General features: G+C 46.9%; 1 protein-coding gene across 2 annotated transcripts in view; it reads left to right on the forward strand.

Moving 5' to 3' along the window:
- LOC135054809 (zinc finger protein 271-like) overlaps positions 1–17,936 on the forward strand; it is a 70,217-nt gene that overhangs the window by 18,831 nt on the left and 33,450 nt on the right. For both annotated transcript variants that reach the window (XM_063958168.1, XM_063958169.1), the window contains exons 7-8: positions 8,321–8,418; positions 8,554–8,662. In XM_063958168.1, coding sequence (XP_063814238.1) covers positions 8,321–8,418; positions 8,554–8,662 — 207 coding nt within the window. The remainder of the gene's footprint in view (positions 1–8,320; positions 8,419–8,553; positions 8,663–17,936) is intronic.

Below are 17,936 nucleotides of genomic sequence, written 5' to 3' on the forward strand. Positions count from 1 at the left end.
AAATTTTGAGAATTGTTTTTTTTTTTCACAGATAAGTGAATTTTATTTATATTCAATGTACAGATATGTCCTATGGTAATAATAATAATAACTGGTAATCTCATCATTGCTGCAGTCACGATAAATAGCCCTTCTAGTCCCGCCTAGTCATGAGCGCGTTTACTGATGTCGGGCGTCTTTTTGTGCATTTTCACCGAAAATTTCCGGCAAAAAAAAACGCACAATGGGGATCATTCAGACCGCGCGGGGAATGGCCCGCAGCGGATGTGTGACGTCACACGCAGCCGCTGCGGGCCGGGGAGCGAAGAGTAGCTCCTGGCCAGCACGCTAAAGCTGCGCTGGCCGGGAGCTTCTCTTGAAGTGCAAAGGCATCGCCGCTGTGCGATGCCTTTGCACTTCTGCGGGGAAAGGGGCCGGCACTGACATCAGGGGCGGACTAGCTCTGTGCTGGGCGTCCTCCCGCATGTCTGAGTTCATGATCGTAGCTGTGCTAAATTTAGCACAGCTACGATCAACTCGGAATGACCCCCAATGTTAGCAGAGCTGCACAGGAACTCTCGCTGCATGACATATTGAGGCTAGATGTAGGAGGACACATCTATATATTCTTTTTCTTGTGAATAAATCACAAGGATCCATAGCTTCATCAATATAAGGCAGCAGGCAAGCACAGTTTATCTGAGCGTTTGTTACATATTTTGAATTACATAATAAACCTCTGTACTTTATATTTGCAAATACGCACTGTATTGAGCACACATCTGTGGTTGGTATAGCCCTAACTTGTAAGGTGTGTTTGTGTTATTATCTATAGCAGTGTATACTTTAAACGCAGATTGGTATTTTCTTATACACACATAAAGATGTGTTTTTTGGACACAAACACTTTTTAATATCCATACAGAGCTACATTATTGGTGTTTATTATTATTATTATTATTATTATTATTATACATGGGACTAGAAGAGATCAAACCCCAGAAAATGATCTACTGTATTTATATTGTCTTGTGACATTTATATTCATTCTGGGGGTTCAGTATGATTTGCCGATGGATGTGATGCCGGCTGTCAGTATATCCGTCCATCAGAATCCCGACGGCCCCCCATTAAGCCCCCCTAACCCTCACTTTGTTCCCCACCCTAACCCTCCCTTGTGGGTGCCTAACTCTCCCCGCTTGGTGCCTAACCCGAACCCTCCCCTGCTTAGTGCCTAACCCTCCCTCCCTCCCTCCCTCCCCAGTACCTAACCCTCCCTCCCCAGTACTTAACCCTCCCTCTCTCCCCAGTACCTAACCCTCCCTCTCTCCCCAGTACCTAACCCTCCCTCTCTCCCCAGTACCTAACCCTCCCTCTCTCCCCAGTACCTAACCCTAAACTTCCCATCCCTTCTAATGGCTAAACCTAACCTCACCCCCCCCCCGACCCCCGCAATTGTGTTTTGCTGAAAGAAATTAGGATTCCGGCATCGGTATTTCGAGCGGCGGGATCCCATCCGTCTGCATGCTGACTGCATCTCCATACCGAATATTTACATATATACATACGGAGATCCACTTCACTCGCCATTCCCAGGAGAGAGGTGCACTCACGTACTCCCCACCTCTTGGTTGGCGTGCGGTGGGCTTTGAGCACCGACCTCAAATATACACATACAGAGAACCCTGCACTCTCCTTGGCAACTTCATTCACCTAAATACTTTAGTATACATCTGAATAAACAGTGGGGTTTTGGTTTATGAATTGTACAATGCATATAACTTTTATAGTCAAAGAATGTCACCTTAGTCGACCTTACATGAATGAATACATAAATAAAGAATGTATGTACATATGAAGAAAAATTATTTATGTATTCATTCATGTAAGGTCGACTAAGGTGACATTCTTTGAGAACCACAAAAAGATTTAAATTCGTCACATAAGTACCCAAGTTTGGGGTCTTTGGAATTATTCCAAAAAGAAAATATAGGATTTTAATTACCTACCGGTAAATCCTTTTCTCGTACTCTGTAGAGGATGCTGGGGTCCATTTTAGTACCATGGTGTATAGACGGTTCCGCAGGAGCCTTCGGCAATTTAAGACTTTTCAACAGTGTGAACTGGCTCCTCCCTCTATGCCCCTCCACCAGACCTCAGTATAGGAACTGTGCCCCGAGGAGACGGACAACTTCGAGAGAAGAATTTACATTGAACTAGGGGCGAGATTCACACCAGCTCACACTATACCAAAAACATGTCGCCTATCATGGCCTTCAACATAACCCATGCTAACGTGCATGCATAACGTAACAGCAACAGCTGTAAAACATCTTTACACATGAGAACCTGTGTAAAAAGACAAAACGTAATTTGCAGGAAAAATGAGCACTGGGCGGGCGCCCAACATCCTCTACGGACTACGAGAAAAGGATTTACCGGTAGGTAATTAAAATCCTATTTTCTCTTACGTCCTAGAGGATGCTGGGGTCCATTTTAGTACCATGGGGATGTACCAAAGCTCACAGTACGGGCGGGAAAGTGCTAATGTTCCTGCAGAACTGGCTGACCAAACTGAAGGTCGTCAGCAGCCAACGTGTCAAACCTGTAAAACTTAGCAAACGTATTTGCCCCTGACCAAGTAGCTGCTCGGCAATTTTGCAACGCTGAGACACCCCGGGCAGCCGCCCAGGAAGAACCCACTTTCCTTGTAGAGTGGGCCTTTACCGAACTCTCTAATGGCAATCCTGCAGTGGAATAAGCATGCTGAATGGTACCTCTGATCCAGCGCGCAATAGTCTGCTTAGAAGCAGGACCCCCAATCTTGTTGGGGTCATAGAGGACAAACAAAGATTCTGTTTTCCTTATCCGAGCCGTTCAGCTCTATCTTCATGAAAAATCCAATAAGGACTCTTGTGTGACAGAGCCCCTAATTCTGCCTGAGGCCAAGGCCAACAGCATGACCACTTTCCAAGTGAGAAACTTCAACTCTACTTCTTGTAGAGGCTCAAACCAGTTGGATTTAAGGAACTGCAACACCACATTAAGATCCCATGGCGCCGCAGGAGGCACAAAGGAAGGTTGGATGCGCAGAACCCCCTTCACGAACGTCTGGACCTCAGGAAGGGAAGCCAACTGTTTCTGAAAGAAAATGGACAAGGACGAAATTTGGACCTTGATAGACCCTAATCTCAAGCATCCACACCCGCCTGTAGAAATAGGAGAAGACGTCCTAATTTAAACTCCACGGCAGGAGACTTCTTGGATTCACACCAAGATACATATTTTCTCCAAATACGGTGGTAATGTTTCGACGTTACCCCTTTCCTGGCCAGAATAAGTGTGGGAATGACTTCATTGGGAATACCCTTACGGGCTAGGATCTGGCGTTTAACAGCCATGCTGTCAAACGCAGCCACGGTAAGTCCTGATAAACAAATGGCCCCTGCTGAAGCAGGTCCTCATGAAGAGGAAAGAGGCTGAGGATCTTCCAGTAATAACGCCTGAAGATCTGGATACCAAGCCCTCGTTGGCCAGTCTGGAGCAATGAGAATTGCTCGAACCCTTGTTATTCTGATGATTTTGAGAACTTTTGGTATTAGTGGAAGTGGAGGGAACAGATACACCAACTGAAACACCCACTGGGTCAACCGTGCATCCACTGCTATTGCTTGTGGGTCTCTTGACCTGGAACAATATTTCTGAAGCTTCTTGTTGAGACGTGATGCCATCGTATCTACTTGAGGAACGCCCCAACGATCTGCTACCTCTGCAAAGACTTCTGAGTGGAGGCCCCATTCTCCAGGATGAAGATCGTGTCTGCTGAGGAAGTCTGCTTCCCAGTTGTCCACTCCCGGAATGAAAATTGCCGACAGAGCTTTTGCATGTCTTTCTCCCCAGAGGAGAATCTTTGACACCTCTGCCATTGCCTCTCTGCTTTTTGTTCCGCCCTGGCGGTTTATGTAAGCTACTGCCGTTACATTGTCTGACTGGATCTGTATGGGACGACCTTGAAGGTGTGCCGCTTGATGAAGGCTGTTGTACACAGCTCTAAATTCCAGAATGTTTATTTGAAGGAGTACTTCTTGACTTGACCATCATCCTTGGAAGCTTTCACCTTGCGTGACTGCTCCCCAACCTCGGAGGCTTGCATCTGTGGTCACCAGGATCCAAGTCTGAATCCTGAACCTGCGTCTCTCCAGGAGGTGAGAACTTTGAAGCCACCACAAGAGTGAAATACTGGCTTTTGTTGACAGGATTATCCTCCGGTGCATGTTTAGGTGCGATCCGGACCACTTGTCCAGTAGGTCCCATTGGAACACCCTGTCGTGGAATCGGCCAAATTGTAGAGCCTCGTAGGCCGCTACCATCTTCCTCAGCAGGCGGATGCACTGATGAATCGATACACATGCTGGTTTTAAAACTTGTTTGACCATCCTCTGGATCTCCAGAGCCTTTTCCACCAGTAGGAATACTTTCTGTGCTTCCGTGTCCAATATCATTCCCAGAAATGATAACCTCATTGTGGGTTCCAATTGTGATTTAGGAAGGTTCATGATCCAACCGTGCTGTTGAAGCACCGTCAGGGAAAGTGCAATGTTCTCCACTAGTTTCTCCCTGGATCTCGCTTTTATGAGGAGATCGTCCAAGTATGGGATGACTTTGACTCCTTTCTTACGAAGAAGAACCATCATCTCCGCCATCACCTTGGTGAATATTCTCGGAGCCGTGGAGAGCCTGAAAAGGCAATGTTTGGAACTGGTAGTGGCAGTCCTGCACCGCAAACCTCAGGTATGCCTGATGCGGCGGGTAGATAGGAACATGTAAATAAGCATCTTTGATGTCCATCGATACCAGAAATTCCTTTTCCTCCAAGCTGGAGATCACCGCTCTCAGGGCTTCCATCTTGAATTTGAACCTTTTCAAATAAAGGTTCAGAGTCTTTAGGTTTAAAATCGGTCTGACCGAGCCATCCGGTTTCGGCACTACAAACAGGCTTGAATAAAACCCTTTTTCCTGTTGTGACACAGGAACTAAGGAAATTACATTGTCTTGACATAATTTCTGTATTGCGTTCAGCACTTTTGCTCTGTCCCGAACAGAAGCTGGTAAGGCTGATTTGAAAAATCAGCATGGGGGAAGGTCCTGAAATTCCAATTTGTACCCTTGGGATACTATCTGCAATACCCAAGGATCCAGATCTGAGTGAACCCATACCTGGCTGAAAGACAGTAGACGTGCCCCCACCCGATCGTACTCCCGCAGGGGAGCCCCAGCATCATGCTGAGGTTTTAGCAGAAGTAGCTGTTGACTTCTGCTCCTGCGAGCCTGATGGTGTTGTAGATTTTTACCTCTTCCTCGCCCTCTTCCTGTGAAGAAGGGTGTCCCCTTTGCCTTTTTGGACTTGTTGGGCCGAAAGGATTGCATCGTATGAGAATTAAATCCTTTCCTAGGTGGAGCAGCTGCGGAAGGCAGAAATACTGACTTGCCTGATGTAGTTGTTGAAATCATGGCATACAGCTTGTCTCCAAAGAGGGCTTCTCCATTGTAAGGAAGCGCCTCAATATTCTTTTTTGATTCCGCATCAGCATTCCATTGGCGGATCCATAGCGCCCTGTGGGCTGAAATCGCCATAGCGGAGGATCTTGAACTCAGCAACCCAATATTCTTCAACTAAGTAACCTGCAGCATCTTTGATATGGCCGAGAGTTAGGACTATTTCATCACTGTCAACTGTGTCTATGTTAACAAGCAAGTTGTCAGACCATTTTTCCACAGCGTTACCTATCCACGCACAAGCAATAGTGGGCCTGAGCACCTTCCGTTAGCCGTATATATGGATTTCAGGGTTGTTTCTAATGCACGGTCAGCTGCATCTTTTAGAGAGGCTGAACCAGGGGCAGGCAAAACAATTTTCTTAGACAGCCGAGAAACTGAGGTGTCTATCATTGGGGGTGTCTCCCATTTGTGCCTGTCTTCCTCAGGGAAAGGGTACGCTACACGTATCCTTCTGGGAAGGGTAAATTTCTTCTCAGGGTTAGCCCAGGATTCTTCAAAGAACGCATTCAAATCCTTTGAAGGAGGAAAAGTCACAACCTGCTTTTTTAGTTAATTTAAAATAATCCTTTTCCTCTGGGACCAGTGTTGTTTCAGGAAACTCCAACACTTCCTTTTATAGCAACTATCGTACATTGTAAGCTTTTGGCTAATTTGGGGTCTACCCCTCTCAAATCCCCAGTGTCGACATCAGAGTAGGAATCTGTGTTTGTGTCCCCTTGCATTATCTGGGCCAGAGACCTTTTCTGGGAACTGGATGGGACCCGAGTGGATGATATGGAGGGGTCAGTAAACAGTGCATCCTCCACAGACTACTTCCAATATTTAGTCTGTTGTTCAGACGCAGAGAATTTCTTTACAAGCATTGACATATTCTTTTGCAACATTCTCACCCACTCCGGCTCCTTCTGAGAGGGAAGGGCCACCATATTACCCTCTTGTGCATCTAAAATGGGTTCTTCCTGGGAAGAACCCTCCCCAATGTCTGACATGTACACACACACAAACCCCTATCACACAGGGGAGCTATTGGGGACAGACCCACACTAAAGTCTGTCAGAGACACAGAGGGATCTGCCAGTCCACACACTGCGTCTTATTGTGAATTGTCTAATTATAATGAACACACTCTGCCCCTTCTATAACACCCTGTACTTGTATCAGCGTTGTCTTGAGGAGAAACAGCATTCAGGAGCTTCACACTGGAATTTCTGCAGGAGAAAATGGCACCCAGTGAGTGTTCTGGCAAGTCTGAGGAGAAGCCCCGCCCTTCAGCCTCAGCAATGTAATATATATACTGGCTTGGGATGGCACATCAGCGGCTGTACATGTATGTACCCTTTTTGCCAGTGAGAGTAAGGTTTTAAAACCTGCCCTCAGAGCGCGCCCCCCCCCCCCCCCCGCGCTCTGCACCCTTGTGCTGAGAGACATGGCGCTCGCTGCGCGTGTACCTGTATGCCGCCAATGATGACCGGAGGATCCCCTCTCTGCAGGTCTCCGGTAATATACTCACCAGACTTCTGACATCTGGCTCTGTTAGGGGGTGGCGGCAGTGCTGTGGGAGTGAACGCTGGCCAGGCTTGGGCTGTGTTCAGTACCCTTCAGGAGCTAATGGTGTCCTGTCAGCAGAAGCAGAACCATTAACTAATTGAGAAGTTGGTTCCTACCCCCCCCCCCCCCCCCTAAGTCCCTGCCAGCAGCTTCCCTGTAAAATAAAATAAAAGTATTTTTTCCAGCAAAGCTCTGTAGAGCTCAACTAGTGTGCATCCAGTCTCCTGGGCACATTTTCTAAACTGGTGTCTGGAAGAGGGGCATAGAGGGAGGAGCCAGTTCACACTGTTGAAAAGTCTTAAAGTGCAGAAGGCTCCTGTGGAACCGTCTATACTCCATGGTACTACAACGGACCCCAGCATCCTCTAGGACGTAAGAGAAAGGTCATATTAAATCTGACCATAAGAACCACCTTTAGACCTTTAGCACACTCCAGTATACCTTTCTTGCATGTCTATCTTGGGGTAAGTGATAGCAGGTACCCCACTATGAGTTGCTGCTGACAATATCCCCTAGCGCAGGATAAGGGTTTTTGTTGCATATGTGTGTGTGTGTGTGTGTATAGGGGTATATTTAATGCTTGTCGGATCCTTTTCCTTTTTTAAACATCGGACTGACCTTGTCGGACAGGGCATATTTACAGGCATCCTCTGGCTGGGAGAACAGGGAACACCTATGCAGCAGCGTAGCAGGAGGATGGCGCGCCGCTGCCAGACCTAACGAAACCTCCAGCAAGCGAGATCCCGGCACTGTAGGTAGCAACCCGTCTCACGTCCCGCTCCATATCCTCACCCGCCGGCCGTCTCTTACTCCTAACATGTTCCCGCTCCCCCGTCTCATCTCATCAATCTGACTTTTTGTAAAGGCGGATTGAGATTGTCGGAAACGGGGCCAAAACCTGTCGGATTTGACTGCGCTTTCGACAGAAGCACGTGGCTCCACGGATATTCCGCCGATCCACGTGGTTTCCGACAAGTTGGGAATTCCCGACTTGTCGTAAAAAATCAGCAACCATTAAATAGGTTGGAACCCCTTCCAACCTAAACCTGTCGGAAGCTGCTGTCTTTCCGACAAGACGGCATCTTTCGACACTTATTGAACACCCCATATTCTGTATTAGAAATTTGCCATCTTATATACTTGGAAAATGCAGCATTAAGAGTCATTTCTGCTTTGCCTATCAAGCTATGGGTTGCTCGCAACAATGTCCTGAGTCACTGTGTCTCTGCTACAGATGGATCCAGTAACAGAGATACCCCAGAGAGATGTCCCCGTCCTCTTTATTCCCAGAGCTGTACAGAGGAGAATCACAGGACCCCACTGGATGATCAGGTAGGTGGGATTTATTAAATATTTTATTTATACTGAATACTGAAATACTGTGATCTGTAGACAGCTGTGTGTGTTATAAATTGATATTAGACGGTTTCTTCTCAATTTATTGTGTTTTATTACTTTGTTGTTTAGGACGATGGTCTCACTATTAAGGTAGAAGATATAGAGGGAGAAGAAAAGATGTATGTGAGGGGTGACCAGTGGTGGAAGGAGGAGAAAATCCCTACAGATATCAGCACAGGTGAGTAATAATCACTTATTATAGAGAGTTACGCATTCTCCTTGTTCTGTCACTACAGCAGCCTCTTATGCTACACCCTCCTCTGTCAGTACTGACTAATGAGGACAATGTATCTGTCCAGTAGGGAATAATGAGCCATCAGTCCCAATAAGTCTCCTCCCTACACACTCTCTGGTGCATCTCATACATCAGGAGCCATCAGCCCCTATTATACTCCTGCTCTCCCCCTTACATCATGTCACTGTGTGTTACCAGCCCAGAGATCTGACCAGTCTCCTCCCCAGACTCTCTGGTGTATCTCATACATCAGGAGCCATCAGCCCCTATTATACTCCTGCTCTCCTCTTCGCATCATGTCTCTGTGTGTTACCAGCCCAGAGATCTGACCAGTCTCCTCCCCACACTCTCTGGTGTATCTCATACATCAGGAGCCATCAGCCCCTATTATACTCCTGCTCTCCCCCTCACATCATGTCACTGTGTGTTACCAGCCCATAGATCTGACCAGTCTCCTCCCCACACTCTCTGGTGCATCTCCTACATCAGGAGCCATCAGCCCCTATTATACTCCTGCTCTCCCTCTTACATCATGTCACTGTGTGTTACCAGCCCAGAGATCTGACCAGTCTCCTCCCCACACTCTCAGGTGTATCTCATACATCAGGAGCCATCAGCCCCTATTATACTCCTGCTCTCTCCCTCACATCATGTCACTGTGTGTTACCAGCCCAGAGATCTGACCAGTCTCCTCCCCACACTCTCTGGTGTATCTCATACATCAGTACAAGAGGCGTGACCATAGTGATTTTTAAACAAATCAAAGGGATAAGACCCCATACAACATTACCCATGATCCACCTTTGCATTACCACATGTCACATTGGGCCTAATTCAGACCTGATCACTCACTAGTCTTTTTTTGCAGTCCTGCGTTCGCATAGTCACCTCCCATAGGGGAGTGTATTTTAGCTTTGCAAGTGTGCGAACGACCTGTGTAGCAGAGTTCTGCAGTCTCTGAGTTGCCCAGGACTTGCTCAGCCGTTGCGAACACTTCAGCCTGTCCAGGACCGAAATTGACGTCAGGAACCCTCCCTGCAAACGCTTAGGCACAACTGTGTTTTTCCAACCACTCCCTGAAAACAGTCAGTTGCCACCCACTAACGCTCTCTTCCTGTCAATCTCCTTGCGATCGCCTGTGCGAATTGATTCTTCGCACAAACCCATCGCTGAGCGGCGATCTGCTTTGTACCTGTACGATGCGCCGGGTGGTCTTCTGTATGCCGGCGGTCGGGCTCCCGGCGCTCAGTATACCGGCGCCAGGAGCCCGACAGCCGGCATACCGACACTTATTTTCCCTCGTGTGGGTCCACGACCCCCCTAGAGGGAGAATAAAATAGTGTGGCACGCGTAGCGTGCCAACGTGTCCGTAGCGTGGCGAGCGCAGCGAGCCCGCAAGGGGCTCATTTGCGCTCACCACACTGTCGGTAAGCCGGCGGTCGGGCTCCCGGCGCCGGCCAGCCATAGTGAACCCCGATGCGCCTGTGCATTGCGGTGCATGCGCAGTTTAGACCGGCAACTAGGACTGCAAATAACCCCTAGCGAGCGATCAGCTAGGGGTAAGCCCATTACCCATTAGCTTCTTTGTGTAATGTTACCGGAATAATTGATTTATATGTGTATAGTAACACTAAATTAATCAAGCAAAATGGCAGGTGACTTACCTCACCCTAAAATACACATACCCCTTCACAACACACATCCACACATTCATAACTATAACCACACATCCTCACTGCACAATGGCTCCCCCACGTCTCTGTGCTGGGATGCTCTGTACTGTTGCTCTTCATCTTGTGATCTGTCTCTGTGTCCTGTTCCGTCCTTATGCTTTCTGCTGTTCCCCTTCTGTGGTATGCTCCATTCTTCTGCTCTGTCCCCATGACTCTTCCTCCGCTCTCTGCTGCCATCATTCACTCTACTCCTCTTCTGCTTTGCTCTACTCCTGCTGCCTGCCTCTCCACTCCATGGCTTGTCAGCAATGAAGCTTCAGCCTAAATCAGCATCTTGACTTTGGCGCTGTGCTGGGTTTGATATACAGTAGAGGATGCTTCACTGCTTTCTTTGCTATCTTTTGTGCCCTCCCTGGAGAATATAGAGGTGTGGATAGGGTGTGCGCTATTTTTTTAATTTTATTTTTTATTGAAAGATTGTCAGTCAAGAAAACTTTATTCAACACATACAAAAAAAAAACCTGTACAGTATGTGCATGCATCTAAGCCACACTGTGCGTGCGTCCTGAGACTGTATTAGTTGCAGTTGAGACCGGTGGTCTCAGAAATGTCTTGAAAGTGTATTGAGTGTTACTGTGAGGTGGCAGGGAGGTGGCTATGCAGAAGCCTGAGGTGGGTCCTTCTAATGGGAGTGCCACAGACGTGTTACTGAAGACTTTGTGAATTCAGGGCCTAATTCATATTTGTACGCCAAACCAATGGTTTTACGTACAAGTATGATCTTTGGGGGTCTGCCCAAGCGCAAGGTGCAATCTGTACACAAGCAGAACGGGTCTTGCAATGTTGCTCGCAACAACCCTGTCAGATGCAGCCTCATTGACATACTGTGGTGTTTTGGAGGCAGCCCTAGCACCATTCAAAATGGGGGTGTGATTAAAGTGTCTGAACACTGGGGAAATTCCTTCTATAAAATGGTTACATACAGGCCCCCTGGTCCAAATTGAGAAATATTTCCCATGTTGCTATGAGTAAAACAGATGGCATAAATGTGTTAGTTTGTATGTGTAGATGATTGAGGGGGTCATTCAGACCTGATCACTGGGCTACAAAGTTTGCTGTCCTGCGTTCAGATAGTCGCCGCCTACAGGGGGAGTGTATATTCGCCGTGCAAGTGTGCGATCAAATGTGTACGCCGAGCTGCAAAAGTCCACTTTGTGCAGTCTGTGCGCAGCCGAGGACTTACTTCTACAGTGCGATCACATCAGGCTGATCAGGGCCGGAGCTGATGTCACACACCCTCCCTGAAAAAGCTTGGACACGCCTGCGTTTTTACGAACACTCCCTGTGAATTCTCAGTTACCATCCACAAACTGCCTCTTCCTGTCAATCACCTTGCGAACGCCCGCGCTATTGCATTTTCACACCATCCCGATGCTGACCAGCAATGCCCGTTGTTCTTGTCCGACGCACGTGCGCTTTGTGGTGCATTATCATGCGCAGTTAGGACCTGATCGCCTGCTCTACGAAAACGTACAGCAGCGATCAGGTCTGAATCACCCCGAGTGCACTATTGTGTTCTTATATATTCTCAGCTGTAAATGATATTCTCCTTCTGAGCCCATAATTTGCTGAAGAATTTTATTCACGGCAGTATTTTGTTCCAGTCACTCATGGGGGTCAATTCTATTCGGCAACTAAAGAATAGCGCCGGGAATTAGCTCCCGACGCTATTCAATTCAGCTAAAGTTAAGTCGGCGATGTCCCGTTCTCGCCGACTTAACAGGTAGTTTTGTCGGGAGAACGGGCATTCTCCGACTTAACTACCCGGCGCGAGGCTGATTCCCGACAGAATCAGCCTCGCGCCGGCCGCGAGGCAGCACTTTTGTCGGGTTTCTTCTCTCATCCCCCGGGGATGAGAGAAGAATTCCCGACAATTGCGGGCAACCAGTAGCAGAATTGAATAGCGTCGGGAGCTAATTCCCGGCGCTATTCTTTAGTTGCCGAATAGAATTGACCCCATGGTATATCTAACACTGTTACCTTTCATTAGTCCATAGCAATAAAAGACTGTATTGTAAAATCCTCTCAATTGCTCTTGATATTTGTTCATACAGATGTGTCCTCAAATATCGTTGCAGCATACTGTGTAGCTGGCGCCATGCAACTCGCGCCAGCTATTTCAGAGATAATAAAGCTGTTTATGCTAATAAAATCCAGGATTTAGTACACAGTGTAACAACAAGATGAATAGCTAACGTGCACGAGTGGCAGCGTGGCTGGGGAAGGTGCTTTGATACAGGCATACAGTGAGCTCAGTGGGAATGAATACTAATGAGTGATCAGTGGGGGAGGTGCAGAAGCCTGCATTGAGTTGCATACTGTAGTGTAGGGAGCTTCCTATACTGTGAACAATACAGTGTAAATTGCGCCTCATCATACCGTGGCATAGAATAATGTAGAAGATAAATTTTTTTTTCCAGATTTAAAGGGAAGAAGCGATACACCAAATAACTTTATTGCATTAAATAAATACATAAAAAAGATAATATTAATTGTGTGCCCCGCTGGGTATCGAACCCGGGGGTGCACGCATTGCAGGCGGACACTGTATTCTTTAGGCCACAGCCAACCTTGGTAAGAGTAAACACCCCTGGTGTATATGTGATGTGTTTTGTCTGATTTGCGGCCCCGTTTAAAAAAAAATAATAATAAAAAGTCAGATTGAATCCGACAAGTGTGGCGGCACAACAATGAAGACCATCTGGAAGTCATATTAATGAGATACGGACCCAGTGGTACAGTGTATTACATATTTCTGTCCATTTGATAGCAACTAAACCTCAAATTCTTTCAGAGATAATAAAGCTGTTTATGCCAATAAAATACAGGATTTAGTACACAATGTAATGACAAAATGAATTGTGTGAACAGGCAGCAGCGTGGCATTGTATTTTGTAGAAGGGGACTTTTTTATAAAGGGAAGAACGTGATTGCCAGCCTCTCACAGATCACTACCTACTGCCACAGCATTGTATTCAGCACTGTAGTCTTAACGTGGAGCATCCGCCACCCAGAGGTTAAACTGTGTATTACATGGCGTGGGACACAATGCACGCCATAACGTTATTTACAACTCGCGACTCAGGACCCTAAATAGTGCACTATGAGCAACGATGTTTGAGGACACATCTGTATCTCAGTTATTATGTAGTGTTACATTCACATGCATATCTCAATTCATAGAATATATACATAGTCGAGTCACATTATTATGACCACCAGCTAATAGCCAGAGTAACCGCCGTGTGTGACTTGACCGTAGCAGGGTTAGCTGAATTGTTGTTTTAGACACACGTCTGGTAGACCCCAGGTTTATTGTGACGGTGAGCTGCTCCACTGTAGCATGTCGGTTGGCCCTCACGCACCTTTGTAGCCAGCGTTCCCCTCTAACATTAATGGCACGTGGTGCTCCGCAGTTACATGTCGGTTATTTGCAGTGGCGCCATTTGTCCAGTCACGATACACCTTCACCGAGGCAGCACGCTAACAGCTCACAAACTGCTTTGTTTCAGAAATACTACCACCCTTGGCCCGAAAGAGGATAATCAGCCCTTTTTCAACTTGTATAAAAATACCCCTTTTACCCATGACGGCAACGAGTGATATGTGTGCAGACGGCCTTTCGCACACCTTATATACCCACCAAGCCAGCGCACGATACGCGACGTACTTCATGGGCTACACGCTACCGATGTCAAATGTAGGAGGTGGTCATAATAATGTGACTCGCCCGTGTATAACTTATTTACACCCCTGAATAGGTTGTCAAGTTTAAATTGTAAGTATCTCTTTAGTTTAGAGAGAACTTGCTGAACGCCTTAAATCATTTGCTGACTGCCCAACAGAGAGATGTATACTGTAACTCTGATGTTATCAGGCAGCTAATGGCTGTTACCATGCTGGGAACCATATAAGAGGTCACTCTTTTATTACAGTGGTGATTAACCAGGGGATGACTGGCTGCTGTGTCTCTAGGCAATTAACTGCTGATCCTTCACTATAACAAACATACTGGCCACTGCACTTGTTGCAGCAGTAATTGCCAGTAGAATAGAGTGGGGGCAAGTTATTGCAACATTGATTTACAGATGAGCCTGTGCAGCAATGCCTGCCACTTAAATACAAATGTGATGGGCTGCTGTAACATAGGGGGTAATTCCGAGTTGATCGCAGCAGGAAATTTGTTAGCAGTTGGGCAAAACCATGTGCACTGCAGGGGAGGCAGATATAACATGTGCAGAGAGAGTTAGATTTGGGTGGGGTGTGTTCAATCTGCAATCTAAATTGCAGTGTAAAAATAACCCACCCAAATCTAACTCTCTCTGCACGTTATATCTGCCTCCCCTGCGGTGCACATGGTTTTGCCCAACTGCTAACAAATTTCCTGCTGCGATCAACTCGGAATTACCCCATAGAGCAAGTGAGCCGTTAATCTTACCGAGACACTGCACCAGTTGTCACACTACATATAACATTGTAGATAGCGTTTTGGGGTTGAAATAGTTACATTACATTCAATTACAAAAGAGCAGGGCATGCAGCTGTAATGCAGACGTGCATTTCGCTATTGTGACTCGTTAAAGCATGTATATGTACGTAATTTAAAATAAAATTAATGTTTAATCAGTATCTAGTGTGCCTTGTACAGACCTTTTTTCTCTTATTGTGATCGTTTAGTCTTTGGCATCACACCTTATTCTTTAATCAACATAGATGGAAGATATTGAGATAATTAGGGGGTTGTCACTTGAAGAATTAATAGTTTCCTTTACAATAGAGCTCTTTTTCTCTCAGTTTATTTCCCATTCTGCAAGCCAAAGCTGTCTGACCACCAAGTAGAGCCAAAAAGTGTCACTGTCTATACAACAACAAAAAATCTGACAACACTGTTTTCGTATATACAGAACAATAAATAGAAATACATAAAAGTCAGTAACAAATGCACTAAGTAGTCCCAAGGATGAAAAAAAAAAAAAAGTATATACAGGTTGAGTATCCCTTATCCAAAATGCTTGGGACCAGAGGTATTTTGGATATCGGATTTTTCCGTATTTTGGAATAATTGCATAACATAATGAGATATCATGGTGATGGGACCTAAATCTAAGCACAGAATGCATTTATGTTACATATACACCTTATACACACAGCCTGTAGGTCATTTTAGCCAATATTTTTTATAACTTTGTTCATTAAACAAAGTGTGTCTACATTCACACAATTCATTTATGTTTCATATACACCTTATACACACAGTCTAGATGTCATTTAATACAATATTTTTAATAACTTTGTGTATTAAACAAAGTTTGTGTACATTGAGCCATCAGAAAACAAAGGTTTCACTATCTCACTCAAACAATTCTGTATTTCGGAATATTCCGTATTTCGGAATATTCCGTATTTCGGAATATTTGGATATGGGATACTCAACCTGTATATCTTTTACTGTAGGCAGGTGCAGAACCACTCCATTATATGTTAGGTCTCACATCATGCCACTCTACTGCATTATCTGGCTGACAGACCTGTCCCGCTTAGAAAAATAAATAAAAATTGAGCACTGTTCGAAAAAGAAGGAAAAAAAAACACCTATTCACACACAGAAATTACAGAATTTAAAACACACGGCTGGTGCAAATATTGCCAATCACCAAATACTAATATTTCTTAGATAATACACACAATATATGTAAAAAAAAACAAAAAAACATTTTTCTAAGAGAATTCCGCTTTATGGACCTCGTCCAGGTTAGATCGCAAAACTAGCAAAAAAGCAAATAGATGCCATCCAGAAATAAAGCAAAAACGCCCATTGCAGAAATTGCGAATGCATCACAATATGCAGGCTGATCGCAAAACCATATGCAAATACCGGAACATCGAAGAGTTTTTCCATCTGCACCAGGCAAGGTTGCCCACAATTCGGCATATGCAACAGGCTTGAAGTGGTCATCGCGAGACTCACACGAAAAATACCTTGACAAGCTTGCGTTTTTACAAACACACCCACAAAACGCCATGTTTCCTGCCCTAAACGCTGGCTTCCTGTCAATCAAAATGCAATTACGGGGGGCGTGGCTTGGCTGGCAACTGGAGAAGACGTGCAGTGCCTCAGCTCTCCCCAAACGGCACCCACAAAGCCTCCTAATCCCCTATTCCCACACCCCCAACCAGCCAAAAGCAGCCTTAGAGGTCGCTCCTACCCTGCTGCCGGCATCTGGGGAACCCGCGGAGTCGGGGAGCGCTTTTAAGCGCTCCTGCGGATTGCGGCCTACCTCTCCAGACAGAGGCAGGGACCTGGAGTGAAGCGGACACCGGACGGCACCTACCCGCTGCATACGGGCCTCCCGTTGGGACCTGGCTGCTTCCCCTGCACCCATCGAGACCTGCCGGCGGGACGAGGAAGCGGATCCCATCTCAGCAGTGAGTTCGCTCCATAGCCGGAGCCCGCCCTGCGACCGCTACGCTGCCCGACCTTACTGAGCCACTGAGCCGCTAAGACACACGCGGGCGGGTTGCCTCCCGCCCGCGGCTCCAGGACGTGGTGGCTTCCCCCCGCCCGGACCGCCTCAGAGAGGAGACGCACTGACCTCCCACCTTGCGCGCCGCACAGTCCCCGGGGCACGCTGCACCTCCGGGCGCCCGGCCTTGAAGGGTCCCGGACGGAGATAGCTGACCCGCCTGACGCAGTGCCCCCCCGCATGGGAACACACTCCCCTCCCATCACCAGACCCTCACCTATTATATTAAAGAGGTTTAACTACCCCTCTGCTGAAAACTACAGAGCCAGAGGAGACCCCTGCCGCCTTCCTGCGGGTCGAGGCCTAGTCCCCCTCCAGAATCCGGGGACTCCATTTTTACACGATTCCTGGCAGACATTGGGACTCACCAGGCCACAGGCTCCACAGTATAGCCCATGCCAACGGCTCCCCCTGGTGGTTAATCTGGGGTAATTTACAGAAGAAACATAACTCTGCTTACACAAGAAAGATTAAACGACCACGTCTCAATCACCCAGAGCCTGTAATGCTATAAGTAATGCTCCTACACCGGCTGCTGCGACCATTGATGCCGTAATGTGCTGCTGAAGCCGACCCATGGGGAGCCACGCAGCTGAAGGCACTCACATGCTGAATATGTAATCATATCTCACCTCGTCAACCTGATTCAGGGGAATTAATCTTAACGCCGCTGACCGAGCGATGTCCAGGAACAAGAGATCTTCTCAGAAGACAGGCAAATCGACTCCACGAGGGAACATGTCACAATCTGCAATGAGGCCCTTCCTACAACCTACCTCACCCGCTCCAACTGACAACCCCCCCGCAGCAACCTCCCCCACTCTCCCGCCAGCCCCTCTCCCATCTCCCCCGAGCACAGATATATCGCATGCTCTCTCCTCGGGTGGCAAAGATCTGCAAGACATATTAGCTTATATGAAGACCCTACCCACTAAACAAGATCTACAAGACACAGTGAGA

The sequence above is a fragment of the Pseudophryne corroboree genome, chromosome 3 (genome assembly GCF_028390025.1).
Source record: "Pseudophryne corroboree isolate aPseCor3 chromosome 3, aPseCor3.hap2, whole genome shotgun sequence".
NCBI classification, from domain to species: Eukaryota; Metazoa; Chordata; class Amphibia; order Anura; family Myobatrachidae; genus Pseudophryne; species Pseudophryne corroboree.